The 15954-nt window shown below is 40.2% G+C and overlaps 1 protein-coding gene across 5 annotated transcripts in view; it reads left to right on the top strand.

The window, feature by feature from the left end:
• The window catches only part of LOC106082845 (lutropin-choriogonadotropic hormone receptor), a 178418-nt gene that overhangs the window by 142571 nt on the left and 19893 nt on the right, over positions 1–15954 (top strand). For all 5 annotated transcript variants that reach the window (XM_059362421.1, XM_013245576.2, XM_013245577.2 and 2 more), the window contains 5 exons: positions 35–103; positions 427–498; positions 829–946; positions 1064–1202; positions 1264–1528. In XM_059362421.1, coding sequence (XP_059218404.1) covers positions 35–103; positions 427–498; positions 829–946; positions 1064–1202; positions 1264–1528 — 663 coding nt within the window. The remainder of the gene's footprint in view (positions 1–34; positions 104–426; positions 499–828; positions 947–1063; positions 1203–1263; positions 1529–15954) is intronic.

The following is a 15954-nucleotide window of genomic DNA, read 5'->3' as shown; positions in this document are numbered from 1 at the left end:
TTTAGACTTAGCATGTTGGATTTTTTTTTTGTAGAATTTTAGCAAATAATTATATAAGTTACATAGATGATTCGGCATTTTATGGCTCCCAAATAGCCACACTGTGAGTATAGTATTGGGTTGCCCTAAAAGTAATTGCGGATTTTTCATATAGTCGGCGTTGACAAATTTTTTCACAGCTTGTGACTCTGTAATTGCATTTTTTCTTCTGTCAGTTATCAGCTGTTACTTTTAGCTTGCTTTAGAAAAAAGTGTTAATAAAGTATATTTGATTAAAGTTCATTCTAAGATTTATTAAAAATGCATTTACTTTCTTTTAAAAAATCCGCAATTACTTTTTGGGCAACCCAATAAATAAAATTGGATATATATTGGATATTTATTTTTTGTTTTTTTTTTTTTTTTTTTTAACGTTTATTTTGATAGCATTCTAAAAGAAAATCGAAATTTACGAGAGGTGCATTTGAATGCATTCAATGGCATGAGCATGCAGGAATTGTGAGTAGACAAAACCAATATTGTAGTCATAAAACCTGGAAAAGTTTTAGGGATAAGGAATCAATGCCCAACTGTTCAATACTTGAATGTTATGCAGTTGCAGTTGAACAACAGCATTGAACTTCTACAGAAATTCTAAGCACAAAAAAAAGCCAAAGGGCTATTTTCTTTGATTCTTTATCCCTAATGTTGTCTTGGTTTTCTTATCCCCATGTAGTTTTTCTCTATCCTTAGATGATAGTAGACAAATTTTTTTCAAGTTACTCCCATAAAATCTGCAGTATTGGATTTTTTTAATCCTTTTTATTTTGCTTTTGCCATTTTTCTCAGAGATCTCTCAAGTACATCCCTGGTACGTTTGCCCTCGGCTGGCTTACAGGATATTGAAGTACTGCGTATTGAAAATACCCACACACTCAAGACCATACCTTCCATTTATAACTTTAAGGTAATGTGAAGAAATTATTAAAAAAAATAAAATTCTAAATAAACACACATGTCAATGGCCTTTGACTTTGTAAAACATTGATGTATGTGTTTTTCTTCCTGTCGCACCTCTTTGCAGAATTTACAAAAGGCTCATTTGACGCATTCCTTTCATTGTTGTGCTTTTAAATTCCCCTCACGCCATGATCCCCGGCGCCATGCTGAACGTCTGAAGGAAATCGAAAAATGGCAGCAACAATGCACCCACAAAAACAAAGGTAAGTAAAGCAATCCATCAATTGGGACTATCAACAGGCCTAAAACAAAGGATTCTTAAAGCTAAAGCTAATACCAATGATGATGAAGATGGAGATGCAGATAAGGACTTTGACTTTGACAATAACGTTGAAATACTCGCACAACTCAATGGCTATCAACGTTGGCCAACAAGGAAATCTTCTATGCGTGGAAGTCCTGCTGCGTGGCAACAACATGCGGATGCCGCAGAGGGCAGCCATGTGGGAGCCACTGGCTCCCCAGCGAGTTCACCGAGTGTTGGTGACAAACTCAATTTGTTGACTAAGGCTGATGACATTTTATACAGGTATGTAAACAAAAGGGCATGCAAGAGTATGTGTGTGTGTGTGTGCTACAAATATTGTAAACAATGTCTTCGATGTGTGGTCACATTAGGTGGGTTTTTACACAAATTTTAAAATTTAGAGAAAGGGTAAAGGATTAAAAGCAGTGACAAGAGTGAAAAGAAATTTGTACAAAATTTCAAATTTGTGGAGATTTGATGGTTACTAGCAGGACCGGGCCCGCTCCGCTGCGCCTTCTTTTACTTTATATGGAGAAAAATTGCCCTTTGAATATTTATTTTCGACAATTAAAGAGCTTTTAGTGAAATATGCAAATGCAAATTTGCCCATGAACATTCCATTAAGGAACTGGGGCAAACTTCTCACATATCAATGAGTGCAGTCCGATTCAATTTAAAGCTCAATGATAAGGGACTTACTTTTTATAGCCGAGACGGAACGCCGTGCCGCAGAGCAACACCTTTTTGGGGAGAAGTTTTTACATCGCAAAGTTCCTCACAAATGTCGCCAGCATTAGGAACGGATAACCACCACTGAAAAATTTTCTGTTGTTCCCGCCAGGATTCGAACCCAGGCGGTTCTGCGTCATAGGCGGACATGGTAACCTCTGCGCTACGGTGGCCTACCTTAGTGAAATACCATGCTACGAAAATAGTATATCGCGTGACTAACAGTTTAACTATATAAGTGTCTTTATCTGAATCCCATATGATCTCTATTGATCTACGAATTTAAGTTTGCATGTAAGGTGTACTCCATTATTAAAACATTTATGTCAACCTGATATTCTCATGATGTCTGATTTAGGGGTGTTTTCGGAGGTGAGATGGTCCCCCAGATCGTGCTCTTCTCTCAAATACCATTTATTTTAACCCCATATTGCCATGGATTTACAGGGAGTTTACAGGATGAGGCGTCCCACAAACACATGGCCCCAAAATAGGTTATGAAATTCGTTTTCTAATCTCAAATACCATTCATTCGAGCCACATATTGGCATGGTAGAAAAATTTTCAACCTTTGGGGGTGTTTTGGGAAAGGAAAGGTGTGATGGCCTAAAGACATGGTCCTACATTTAGATATCAAATTCGTATTCTACTCCTAAATACTTTTTTTTGAGCCCCATATTGCGATGGTCAGTAAAAAATTGCTGTTTGTGGGGTATTTTGGGAAAGGGGTAGACCCCTAGAAAATTGGTCCCGAAAGTGGGTATCAATTCTTACTGTACCCCCCAAAACTTTTCATTTAAGCTCCACATTGACATGGTCGGTAAATATGCCCGATTTAAGTGTGTTTTGGGTATTGGGGTGGTCCTTCAAAAACTAAGCCCGCAACATATATCAGCAACGTGCTCCATTCACATATATCTATATATCATCTATTTAAACCCCATATTGCCATTGTCCTCAAAATTGGACATCAAATTCATTTTTTTTATCTCATTTAACCTCCTTATTGCAAAAGTCAGCAAATATGTCTGGTTTGGGGTATTGGCCCTTAAAACTATAAATATTTAGTTCCACGCTCTCTTTAAGATCCAATAGGACGTATTTGCTCTCTAAGATAGCAAATACATCCTATTTGGGGGTTGTTATGGTGGTGGGATATCCCCTGGACAGTTTGTCCATAATGTTGATATCAGATACGTGATCTACTCCCAAATACCTTTAATTTGAGCCCCATATTTCCATAGTCGGCATACATGGCCGAATTGGGAGTGTTTTGGGGGATAGGGGGGCACTCTGTGAGTTGGCCTCGAAAATATATATCGGATTCGTGTTCTACTCTAAAAACCCTCTTATTTGAGCCTCATATTGCAATAGTCAGCAAATACTTCCTATTAAAGTGGTGTTGTGGGTGTGGGGTGACCCCATAGACACTTTCCTCGAATATTGATATCAGATTCGTTCTTTACTCCCAAAGACCTTTTATTTGAGCCCCCTGTTGCTATGGTCGTAAATTTGTCCCCTTTGGGTGATGCTTTGGGGAGAAGAGGCCACTTGGTCGTATACCTGGATATCAGATTCGTATTCTACACTGAAACACCTTTTATTTAAACCCCATATTCCCATGGTAAGAAAATAAGTCCTGTTTGGGTGGTGTTTTGGGGAAGGGGTGGACCCCCGAAAAATTGGTACCACATTTGGATATTAGATTCGAATTCTACTCGCAAATACCTTTCATTTGAGTCCCATATTGCCGTGGTCGGTAAATATGTCAGATTTAAGGGTGTTTTGGGGATTGGGGTGGTCTCCCTAACACTTGGTCCGACAATTGGATATAAGATACGTTTTCTTATCCTAAATACATATCTTTTGAGTCCCATATTGTCATGATTGGTCTAAATATATGTGTGGTAGTTTTTAGGGTGGGGCGGCCCCCCTAGATACCCAATCTGAAATTTGGATACCAAATTTTTATTTTTAGGGAACAAGATCGGTTCAGCCGTTTCGGAGTCTATAAGGAACACACAAAGAAACAAAGAAAGAAACAAACACAAATTGATTTTCATATAAATGACACATACAGACAGACGGAGAGACATGTGAGTTTTTTCTCAATCACAATCTATAAAGCCCCAAGATTGGTACACCCCGATTAGCCCATAAAGGCAAATTTTTGATCTAATTGCGCTGAATATCCAGATCGCACACATTCGACGCGTACGCACCACCGCCCAGTACACCAACGCCCAGTACATCATCGCCCAGTATACCACCGCCCAGTACACCACTGACCAGTACATCACTGACCAGTACACCACCGCCCAGTACACGTAGGGCACGACCGCCCAGCACACGTGGTGCATCAGTTTAGATCGCAAACCCCATCTGTTACCAACGAGCTTCTCGTTCAAATAGAAAATCACGAAATCCTTTATTATCCAAGAGCCCCTATACAAGCCTCACAGAAACTAACCGTGCAGTATAACGCCAAGGCCTCTTTCCGACTTAGACAGCTCCAAAACTGTCTCTTGCAGCTTCGGCAGGCTGAACTCAGGCATTTTCTTCCTTCTCGTGGGAAGTCTAACTGGCAATAGACCACACTCAGTAGCCCATGAAGCTGTGACCCGAACAAAAGTGTTCATAACCCCAGACAGGGTGGTCAGAATAATCATGTGTAGGTATCGTCAGCACAAGAGCAAATCCTGATCCCTTGCGTCTCAAGTCTCCTCAAAATTCAATAAAGTACAAATGTCATGGCATTGACGAAAAAACCCCACCCTGTGGCGTATTCCTGTTCGCATTCAAATTCACCGAAGTGGTCCCAGGAATATGAGACTATTCTTGATATCCGGCCCATAGACATGTAGGTTAAGTATGCTGCCTGCGGAACAGTCGTAGGCCCAGAGACATATAAATTAAGTATGAGGCAGAATCATCGGCTATGAGACTTTAGGCGATGAGATAATAGATGGAAGACAGAAGCAGGTCATAACATCGCGGTTTTATTGAGCTACCGATAGGAAAACTGGTTGGAATGGAAGAGGTTTCGGATCAGCTACCTGACTCGACACTTGCGGTCGAGCGGGAAGCTCTGCTGCCTGTGGAACGGTCGTAGGCACATAGATATATAGATTAAGTATGAGGCAGACGCAGCGGCTATGAGACTTTAGGCAGCGGGATAATAGATGGAGGACAGGAGCTGGTCATAACATCGCGGTTTAATCGAGCTACCGATATAAGAACTGGTTGGAATAGGAGAGGTTTCGGATCGGCTACCTGAGACGACACTTGCGGTAGTGGATTGAAAAAACTCTGGAATTGCAATTGGAAGTTGGTGCTAACCGAATGGAACAAATCTGAAGGACAGAATAGGCCTGGTTGTTTACATTGAGGACCATGGGAATAAGATCTGTTTCCGACGGTCTGACCATAATATGGTTCTACAGGCAGAGATCCGGGCGATCTCGGAATGCGTTAGGTGGTATGGTGTTAACGCTAGGACGTCGCGTGTGAACATTAACTGGCCATCATGGGCATAACAACCAGGGCGGTAAAGTCACAAACAGTCTGGGAGTGTGCTAAGGAGATTAACACTTTCATTGAGGTTGGCACGATCCGTATTGTTTGGTTGCCGGGCCGTAGTAGCGAAGGAAGGAATGAAAGGACAGACGATTTGGCCGTGAAGGTCAGAGGACTGCTATCAGTTAACCTAATGTATTCGAAGCCTACTTGGATGACAAAGTTCGAGTTAAGAGCTTAGGCGACGGTCGCTCATGTATCAAACATTGAAACTGTCTTTATGCCATTGAAAATCAGAATACAAGCGTGTTGATTTCGTCCGTGCCGAATCCTATATACCCTCCACTATGGGTCTACTTTGTCAGGTTCTTTGTCCAGTATCTCTTTAAAGACAAACAAAGGATAATGGATAAACATTGCCATGCTATTGGAGCCATATCAGGTTATGGACCGGTTCGGACAATGGTTAGGTTTGGTTAGGTTTAAGTGCCAGTCATCCATCAGACTCACTTAGACGTTTTCGTCCACTGTGATACCACAGGAACAGAAGAAGAAAGATGCCTTCTAGTTCCTACACTTAAACCATCCATATCGCTTTAAAAATCCCAATAACTTTCGAATGTTCACATCCGCTAAATCAGACAGGTTCTCAAAGAAATGAGAACTTAAAGTGGAACTCCTTCTGACTGTAGTGCGTGACACACACACAGAAGGTATTCTATAGTATTTTCTTCTTCGATGTCTTCACAGCTTCTACAAAAGTCGTTGCTGGCAACCTTCATTCGGTTAGCATGTTTTCCGATTAGACAGTGACATGTCATGACGGACACAATGACTAAGACATCTTTTCTAGCCAATGACAGCAAAGTGGTAGACCTCTTCAAGTCTAAATGAGGCCACATAGTTTTGGAATGCTCACAGCGCCCTCTTTGTGACCATCTATCATTCGTTGTCCTTCGGATCTGGTCCTGACAACTTAGCTTACATGGCGCTAGAGGCATCCCACAGATCCCAGTATCCCTGGAATGTGTAGGGTAGTTGCTAGTCTCGCAATCTCGTCCGCTTTACGATATTTATGCTAATCGTCGTAATGCCATTATATCTTAGCTATTCCATCACGTCCATAATTAGAAGGATCTCCGCTTGATACACACTGTAGTGGTCGGGTAACCTTTTCGATATGATCAGTTCTAGATCTTTAGAGTACCAGGGATATCGTAGTTGCAATCGGTTCTATCAGTTATAGTGGTACAGTAATTTTTTATCAAAAATCGGCTCAGCTGGGATGTAATCCACACTGCCTTGAACATCGGATATTGAATCAAGGATAACACAGTGTTCGTAGCCGCCACATGATCAATGAGAGAGCTTCCTGAACCTAGCCGGTGGTGTAGTGCTCAGTTGCGGCTGTGATGCGCAAACATGCTATCCTTTGGATCCGTTTAAGTATTGAGCAGTGGGTGGACTTTTGAAGGGCCGTCCACCAGACCGCCACACCATATATAATTATAGGTCTGACAACTGCAGTATTAACCCAATGCATGACACGCGGTCTAAACCCCAAACTATTGCCTATGGTTCTCTTGCATGTGTATAGGGCATGAGTTGCCTTTCTTGACCTTTCCAAAATTTTGGATTTGAAGTTCAATTTCCTGTACAGCAAAACACCCAGGTATTTTGCGCTTTCAGTAAATGGAACATTCTCTTCTCCCAAGGAGACAGATGTTACTGTAGGTAACTTGCATCTCCTGCAGAAAAGAACTACTACACTCTTGCACGGAATTACGCCTAGACCACTTTCGATAGCCCACTTTGCTGTCGCATGTAGAGCTTTCTGAAGTGTTTCTCTAAAATTGCTGGGAAACTTTCACCTAACCGCAATACCCAAGTCATCAGCATATGCTACCATGTTCGTACAATCGTCCGCATATGATACGATCTCAATGCTGTCTGGAGGAGGTGGTATAGTTGTAGAGGTTAAAGAGTGCCGGAGATATCACCCCGCCTTGGGGATCTCTTTGTTGCCGTCTAAGGGTTTCCGACTACTTATCTCTAAGTTCCACACACTACTGTCGACAGTTAATTCGATAAACCAGCGTTTAAGGCCGTATTGGCGATGTCATAAAATAAATAGTTTGGCCTGGCTGACTGTGTCGAATGCTTTCGATAGGTCCAGTGCCACGGGGAACATCTTATCACATGGCCTGGGCTGATTGAAGCCATGGCATATGTGTGCGGTGATGGCATGCAAAGCAGTTCTGTGCTTTGCAGTCTTCGAAATCCATGTTGATGCCAGGCGAGTGGAGATTCTTCAACGAGGTACCGGAGGAGTAGTCGCTCAAACATCTTGACTACTGCTGAGAGAAAGAAGATCGGTCTTTACGACTCCCTTTGCTCGGATGCTTTTCAGGCTTCAGTACCGGGATCGCTCTACCCATTTTCCAGTCATCGGGTATTCTAAGAGTTTCCAAAGAAAGGTTACGGACAGTTATAAGGTACTCGACTCCAGATGGCTTCAAACGTTTGGAAGACTTGGCGCCACGGATGATATTCGTAACTTCATCCCCGGTTAATTGTAATGGCTGATCATCGTTTCGGAGACCACGGATACGACGAAAGGCTCTCATTCTTGGGATGGTCTATAAATTGACGTTTGAATAAAGTGGCGCATCTGTTCGGGACAGTCACAGTCCCCGTCAAAAGTAACTGAGGTCCTGCCATCGCTTCTTCCGGTATTCAAGTTTGACTTAATAGTAGACCACAGCTTAACTAAACTTGTTCCTGAGTTACATTGCTTCAAGTTTTACAGCTACAAATTCCGCTTATGTTTATTGCAAATATGCAATTTTGCCCATGAAAATTCGATTTAGGAATAGGGGCAAACTTCTTACATATAAAAGGGAGCTGTCCGACTCAAGTTTAATCTCATTGATAAGGGGCCTCCTTTTTATAGCCGAGTCTGAACGGCATGCCTCAGTGCGACACCTTTCTGGGGAGAAGTTTTTATAAGGCAAGGTAACTCACAAATGTCGCCAGCGTTAGTTGAGGATAAGCTCCGCTAAAAATCTTATCTGATGTTCTCGCCAGGATATGAGCCCAGACGTTTAGCGTCATAGGCGGAAATGCCAACCTCTGCGCTTCTTTGGGCTCCACCGTTGATTTCCAGATTTATATCGCTCATCATGACATTTGTCTGCGCCGGGAAATTGGGCCGGACTTGGGGTATTCGACCTGTTGGTATAAAACGAGCGGCTGCTGCATTAAAGATGTCTCGCAATTTCCTCTTGGTAAATAATCCATTTGGGGGGTGTACCAGCTCATTGATGCGACGATTAGTGTGCTCTCTGAAGCCGACCCAATCGGCCTTCATCCGATTGATAAACGTCCTGAGCTCGGATGATCGGCCGGTGAGAATTATGAAGAGGTGGTCTGAACCCAGAGAAATGATGGCTTGCCAGGCTACTCCGGAGATCATGGGAACGCCTGTCAAGTTGTGTCCTAGTCCGTGGAGCCTTCAATTTTCTCTGCCAAAGCTATGCCCCGCTGGTCGTTGTTGAAGTATTTGTGTTTAATCAATTAATATTTGTAATTCTATAAGTAGGCCTTGCATTTAAGTTTTTCTATTGTACATAAACTTTTTTGTTCTTTGTATTTTTACTTCAATAAAATTATTCAACTCAATAGGTTATGGGCCCTCCATGACATTTAAAAAGAAAAATAAGAAATTAAATTGAAAAATTGTGAAAAAAAAAAAAAAAAGAAAATTTTCAATTTGTGAATAGAATTTGAACGTCAGAATCATGGAGTTTTGCAAGACCATCAAGCCGTTAACAGGAGAATGCGATTGGGCAATTTGGAAGAGAAAAGTCAAAGATCTCCTAGATTTTTATGAAGGAGCTCTGGATGTGGTTTCAAGAAAAATTACAAAGCCAGAACCTTTAAAAGAGGGAGCAACTGAAGCTGTAGTGAAAGATTACAATACTCGGTCTGCGTTTTACAGGAAAACGAACGGTCTCGCCAAAACCCTTATTGCTAGTACCATATCTGATGAGATATATATGAAGGTAATGGACAAAGAATCGGCAGCAGATGTTTGGGAAACATTACACCAACAATTTGAAGCAACATCCAAGGACCAGCTGTTCAAGATGTGCACAGAACTTTTCTCATTTGAGTGGGTTGAAAATTTGGATGTTTCAACGCACATTTCGAAGCTTAAAAGTCTGTGGACAGAAATTAACGCGGGTTTGGAATTAAAAGGTAATCAGAAACTTCCAGAACTGCTTCTTATTTGCAAGATTCTGCATGTGCTACCATCATCGTTCAAAATGTTCAAATCGAGTTGGATGATGATAACTCGGGATGAGGATAAGTCTTTAGACGAACTTATTATGCAGCTTTGCCTATACGAACGCAACTTCAAGAAGCCTGGTGATGTTGGAGATCAAGAAGCTTTAGTCATCAATGAGAAGTACTCCAAAATCAAGAACGCTAGTTCTAAAAAGGACAGTATTTGCCATTACTGTAAGAAGAAAGGCCATTGGATAAAAGAATGTCGCAAGTGGATTGCAGATGGCAAGCCTTCCAAGTCACAACAAGTTAAGAATCATACACACGTGGCACTACATGCGATGTCAAATGAAGTAAACATCGCAGATTCAAGTTTGGAATGGTGGTTCGACAACGGTGCAACAAAACATGTTACCAATTCAGATAAGTATTTTGTGGAATACGAAGAATTTGAACAACCCAATTCAATACAGTCTGCAGGAAAAGAGTGTTTAAAAGCCATTGGGAAGGGAAAAATAGAGATGTTATCGAAAGTCAACAATAAGGAAAGAATTGTAACTCTAAACGATGTATGGTATGTTCCAACCATATCTCGAAACCTTTTTTCGATTTTAGCTGCACACGATAGAAATCCAAATAGCAAATTTACATCTACCACAAAAGAATGCAAAATGTACATCGATGGAGAACTTGTGGTACATGGTCAACGAGAAATCAATGGATCACTATACAAGCTTAATGTCCGTCCAAATTCACACACACAGATTACATCCCTGCTTGAAGAAAAATCGGTGTTACAGTTATACCACGAACGCTGGGGACATCAGGACTATCGTCATGTTAAAATGAAGCTTCAAAAAGATATGGGAATTTCAGTGAAGAATACAAATGAACATTGTGAACCATGCATTTTTGGAAAGTCTTCTAGAAAACCTTTTGGAAGACGTGAGGCTGCTAGTGAACCTGGGGAAATAGTATCAACAGATGTATGTGGCCCTTTTCCACCTTCATTCAGAGGATACAGGTACCTTGTAGTATTTAAAGATCATTATACCAAATACCGATATGGGTATTTCTTAAAACAAAAATCAGAAGTGAAAGATTCGCTTAAAGAGATGTTGATTCACGCAAAATGTCAAGGTCACACTGTAAAAACGTTAATCAGCGACAACGGTGGTGAATTTGACAACGATGACGTCAGAAAAATTCTTGCTCAGCATGGAGTTACTTATAAGTTGACTGCACCATATACCCCGCAGCAAAATGGGTGTGCTGAAAGAGAGAATAGAACGATCGTAGAAATGGCAAGGACTTTCAAGTACGCAAATAAGGATATTGAATTTCCAGAATCACTATGGTGTGAATTTGTGAAATCAGCAATATATATTTTAAACAGAACAGGAAAGTCATCTGAAGCGGATATTAGCCCATTCGAAAAATGGTATGGTAAGAAACCTAGAATCCGACATTTGCGAATCATTGCGTCAACATGTTATATGCACATTCCAAGTCAAAAGCGAAAGAAAATGGACAAAAAGGCTGAAAAGGGATACCTGGTAGGATATGATGGAGACGAGCGATATCGTATTTATATACCAGAAAGGAAAGATGTTCGTGTTTCGAGAGATGTTAAATTTGTGGAGAAAACAAATAATAATCGCTTAGAAGAAAAAAGCCCAATAAAATCCAACGTAAATCCTGGTGCACAACGTATTGATTTGTCAAAGATTAGACGTTTCAATGATTTAATTCAAGATGGTGAAATTCAGAATGAAGAGCCGGATATAAACATTGAACCACAAGATGATCAATTAGCCAAAGATTCACCAAATTTAGAAGAACAAAATTATGATCCTACGAGCAACAATCCTGAAGGTAATTTAGAGAGAAATGAAAAATCTGACAGTGAGTTTGAAGATGCTTTATCAGGAAGCAATGATAGACAAGAATCTGAAGAAGAAAATTGCAATTACAGGAAATTAAGAAATAGGAAAGTAATAATTTCAAAAACAACTCATGACGAATTGGCTATGATTTCCCAAGAGTTTGTTAATAGCATTGAAACTCCAAATTCATATTCTGAAGCTACTAAAGGCGACCAAAGATCAGAGTGGTTAGCAGCCATGGAAAAGGAAATGAACTCGTTAATAGAAAACAAAACATGGGTACTTACCGAACTTCCGAAGGGTGCTAAAGCTCTCCCATCAAAATGGGTTTACAAAGTAAAAACCAAAGCGGATGGCAGTGTGGATACCTTCAAGGCGAGACTAGTCATTAAAGGGTATAATCAAACAAAAGGACTTGATTATGACCAAACTTTTAGTCCGGTAGCAAGGATGTCCACAATTCGGTCTCTCTTAAGTGTTGCAGTTACAGAAAATATACACTTAGCACAGTTCGATGTTTCGACTGCCTTCCTTTATGGAGAGTTGGACGAAACTATTTTCATGAAACAGCCAAAAGGATTTGATGACGGAACAAATCGAGTTTGTTTTCTAAAAAGAAGTCTGTATGGTCTTAAGCAAGCACCAAGGTGTTGGAATACTAGAATGCGAAATTTTTTAACCAAACTGGGATTTAAGACAAGCTCAGCTGATTGTTGTTTATACACAAGAGAAAAACATGGAAAGAAAGTAATTCTTGCTCTGTATGTAGATGACGGTTTAGTTGCTGCGTCGGATTTTAAAGACTTGAAGATATTTCTAGATGAACTTAAAGCCGAATTCAAAATTACACAAAAATATGCCGATTACTTTCTTGGTTTAGAAATTAAAAGGTCGGATGATTCTGTAAAGATAAGTCAAAAGTCATATGCTAAGAAAATTTTGGAGAAATTTAACTTCTCTGAATGTAGAGCAGTATCAACTCCGATGGAAAATATAGCTACCGTTGTAGAAGTTCAAAAATCAACAAATGATTTTCCATATCGTCAAGCAGTTGGAGCAATAATGTATTTAATGTTGGGAACTAGGCCAGATTTGGCATTTAGTGTTGGTGTTCTGTCAAGAGCTCTGGAATCCCCTACAAGTGAAGATGTACAAAGACTTAAGCGAGTTCTTCGTTACATTGCTGGCACCCTTGACTATGGAATAATTTACAAAACGAACGGTGAAAAGAAATTGGAATGCTACAGTGACGCAGATTATGGAGGCTGTACGAGCACAGGACGATCAACAACTGGAGTAGTGGCATGTTATGCAGGCAGTCCTATATCATGGATAAGTCAAAGACAGCCAACCGTATCTACCTCAACAACCGAAGCTGAAATCATAGCAGCGAGTGAGGCCGCTAAGGAATTGATGTGGTTGAAAAGCCTATTCAATGACTTAACTAATTATAATGAAGTACCAGTAATACACATTGATAACACTGCTGCTATCCGATTATCTCAAAATCCTGAGTTTCACAAGAGAACGAAGCATATTTCTTTAAAGCACTTCTTCATTCGTGAAAAGGTAATTGAAGGCGAAGTTTCGGTATCACAAATCTCAACTGAATATCAAATTGCAGACATGATGACCAAGCCGTTACCAAAGCTTCGATTGCATCACTTCATCAATCTTCTCAATATTAATTATTTAAACAAGGGGAAGTGTTGAAGTATTTGTGTTTAATCAATTAATATTTGTAATTCTATAAGTAGGCCTTGCATTTAAGTTTTTCTATTGTACATAAACTTTTTTGTTCTTTGTATTTTTACTTCAATAAAATTATTCAACTCAATAGTCGTTGCCTAGGAGAGAATGGCATGAAAGGTGCGGTATTCGATCGGTAGCTGTCCACCACTTCTTCTGCCGTTTCCACGTGAATGTAGCGATGTACCAGAGACCTATCATCTCTGTGCGTCTATCTACAAGATGGTGATCAGCATTACTGCTGCAGCCCAGCAGATTTAGTAGATAATTGTGTCTTGGCACAGCTAGGATCTTAGTCTCCCTGTGGTGATGGTTCACTAGAGAACTAAACTCGCAGTCCGTCGGACAAAAATCTGGCCGGTCTGAATCTAATTCAACTGCTTGTGGTTCAGCTAGCGAAACTCCATGTGCTCTACATGGTGTAACGCCGGTAGCCCATTTGCTTTGTAGTCATTAAGGTTTTTTCATTAAGGCCAGTAGCCGGCAAGTGACTTGAGGTATTTGTATCCACTTTTGACTCTGTCACAAATGCGGAGGACCTGCTAAAGCTATTTTTATTACAAAAATAAATTTTTTGTACCCACCACCGAAAGATGGGGGGATTTCATTTTGTCATTCCGTTTTCAATACATCGAAATAATCATTTCCGACCCTATAAAGTATATATATTCTTGATCAGCGTAAAAATCTAAGATCTAGCCATGTCCGTCCGTCTGCCTGTTGAAATCACGCTGCAGTCTTTAAAAATAGAGTTATTGAGCTAAAACTTCGCACAGGTTCTTTTTTTGTCCATAAGCAGGTTAAGTTCGAAGATGCGCTAAATTGGACGTTATCTTGATATAGCCCCCATATAGACCGATCCGCCAATTAAGGGTCTTAGGCCCATAAAAGCCACATTTATTATCCTATTTTGCTGAAATTTAGGACAGTGAGTTGTGTTAGGCCCTTCGACATCCCACTTCAATTTGGCCCAGATCGGTTCCAATTTAGATATAACTGCCATATTGACCGATCTCTCGATTTAAAGTGTTGGGCCCATAAAAGGCGCATTTATTGTCCGATGTCGCCGAAATTTGGGACAGTGAGTTGTGTTAGGCCCCTCGACATCTTTCTGCAATATGGCACAGATAGGTCCAGATTTAGATATAGCTGCCATATCGACCGATCTCTCGATTTAAGGTTTTAGACCCATAAAAGGCGCATTTGGGACAGAGAGTTGTGTTGGGCCCTACGATAGCCCTCCTCAATTTGGTCCAGATCGGTTCAAATTTGGATATAGCTGCCATATAGACCGATCTCTCGATTTAAAGTCTTGACCCCATAAAAAGCACATTTATAATCCGATTTCGCTGAAATTTGACACAGTGACTTATGTTAGGCTTTTCGATGTTCGTATCGTATATGGTTCAGATCGGTCTATTTTTTTTTATATGGCTACCGTAAAGACTAATATTTTGCTCTACAAAATTGAACAATGTCTTGTCCGTGTCGAATTTGTTCCAAATCGGACCATATTTCGATAAAGTTGCTATGGGGGCAGAAATTATGCATTATCACCGGATTATAACGAGGTGGTGGGTTTCCAAAGTTCGACCCGGTCGAACTTAACGCCTTTTTACTTGTTTATATCTTCAAAGATTTTTGTATAATTGAATTCCTCCCTGGGCTTTTATCTCATTTACGGGGATTGTTTGTGCTATTTTATGAAAACAATCCCCGTAATTTTGTTGTATTGTATCGGCTATAGGTCCATTAAAACACAAATATTTAAGGTTTTTTTCTTTTATTTTTCTCCAATATTTCGGTAGACTCCGTCTACCATTTTCAAGGCTAGTTGTATTTAAATAAAAAAACAGAAAAACACAAATTTTAGTAAAAACGAATCACACAATAAAAACAGAAAAACAATAATTTTTAAGAAACTTTAATTCCTATTACATTTAATGAGTTGTTACACGAACTATTGTCTGTTGGCAACTAAATGTTCTCTTCTGCTGTGCTTGTTGACTGTGTGGCGGTATACCTTCGCGCAGCTTTCTATATCTTTCTTGAAATTCATTCTCTCGTCAGGCGGTAAGTCGATGATATGCAACATCTCGAGAGTGAATCTTCGTCTGTAATTGTTCTCTTGAGCTAAGATGTCCACATCGTTGAGGTTTGGCTTATGACCAGTCAATGCACAGTGGGCTGCTAGTGCAGTTTTCTGCTCGATTGGTCTATTATTGGCTTTTTGGTCAGATTTATGTGCAGATAACCTAGTTTTCAATTTCGTCATGGTAGTGCCAATATATGCCATCGGGCATATATTGGACTTGTCGCCGTTACATCTAATTTTATATACCACGTTTGATTTCTCCTCATTTTTAATTTTACATTTTGTCTTGCTGAATAATTCATTCACAGTTTTGCCTGTTTTTAATGCGAGATGGTATTTGTCCTTGTCGTATAGATTTGATTTGCCAAATCTTTCGGAGAATCCTTGTATGTATGTTAGCGATTTATAAATTTTTCCTTTTGTAGGCTGCTCTCCGTCTATGA

Source organism: Stomoxys calcitrans, chromosome 2 (assembly GCF_963082655.1).
Source record: "Stomoxys calcitrans chromosome 2, idStoCalc2.1, whole genome shotgun sequence".
Taxonomy (NCBI): Eukaryota; Metazoa; Arthropoda; class Insecta; order Diptera; family Muscidae; genus Stomoxys; species Stomoxys calcitrans.
Note: the sequence above shows the minus strand (reverse complement) of the source record. Positions and strands in the feature narration are given on the sequence as shown.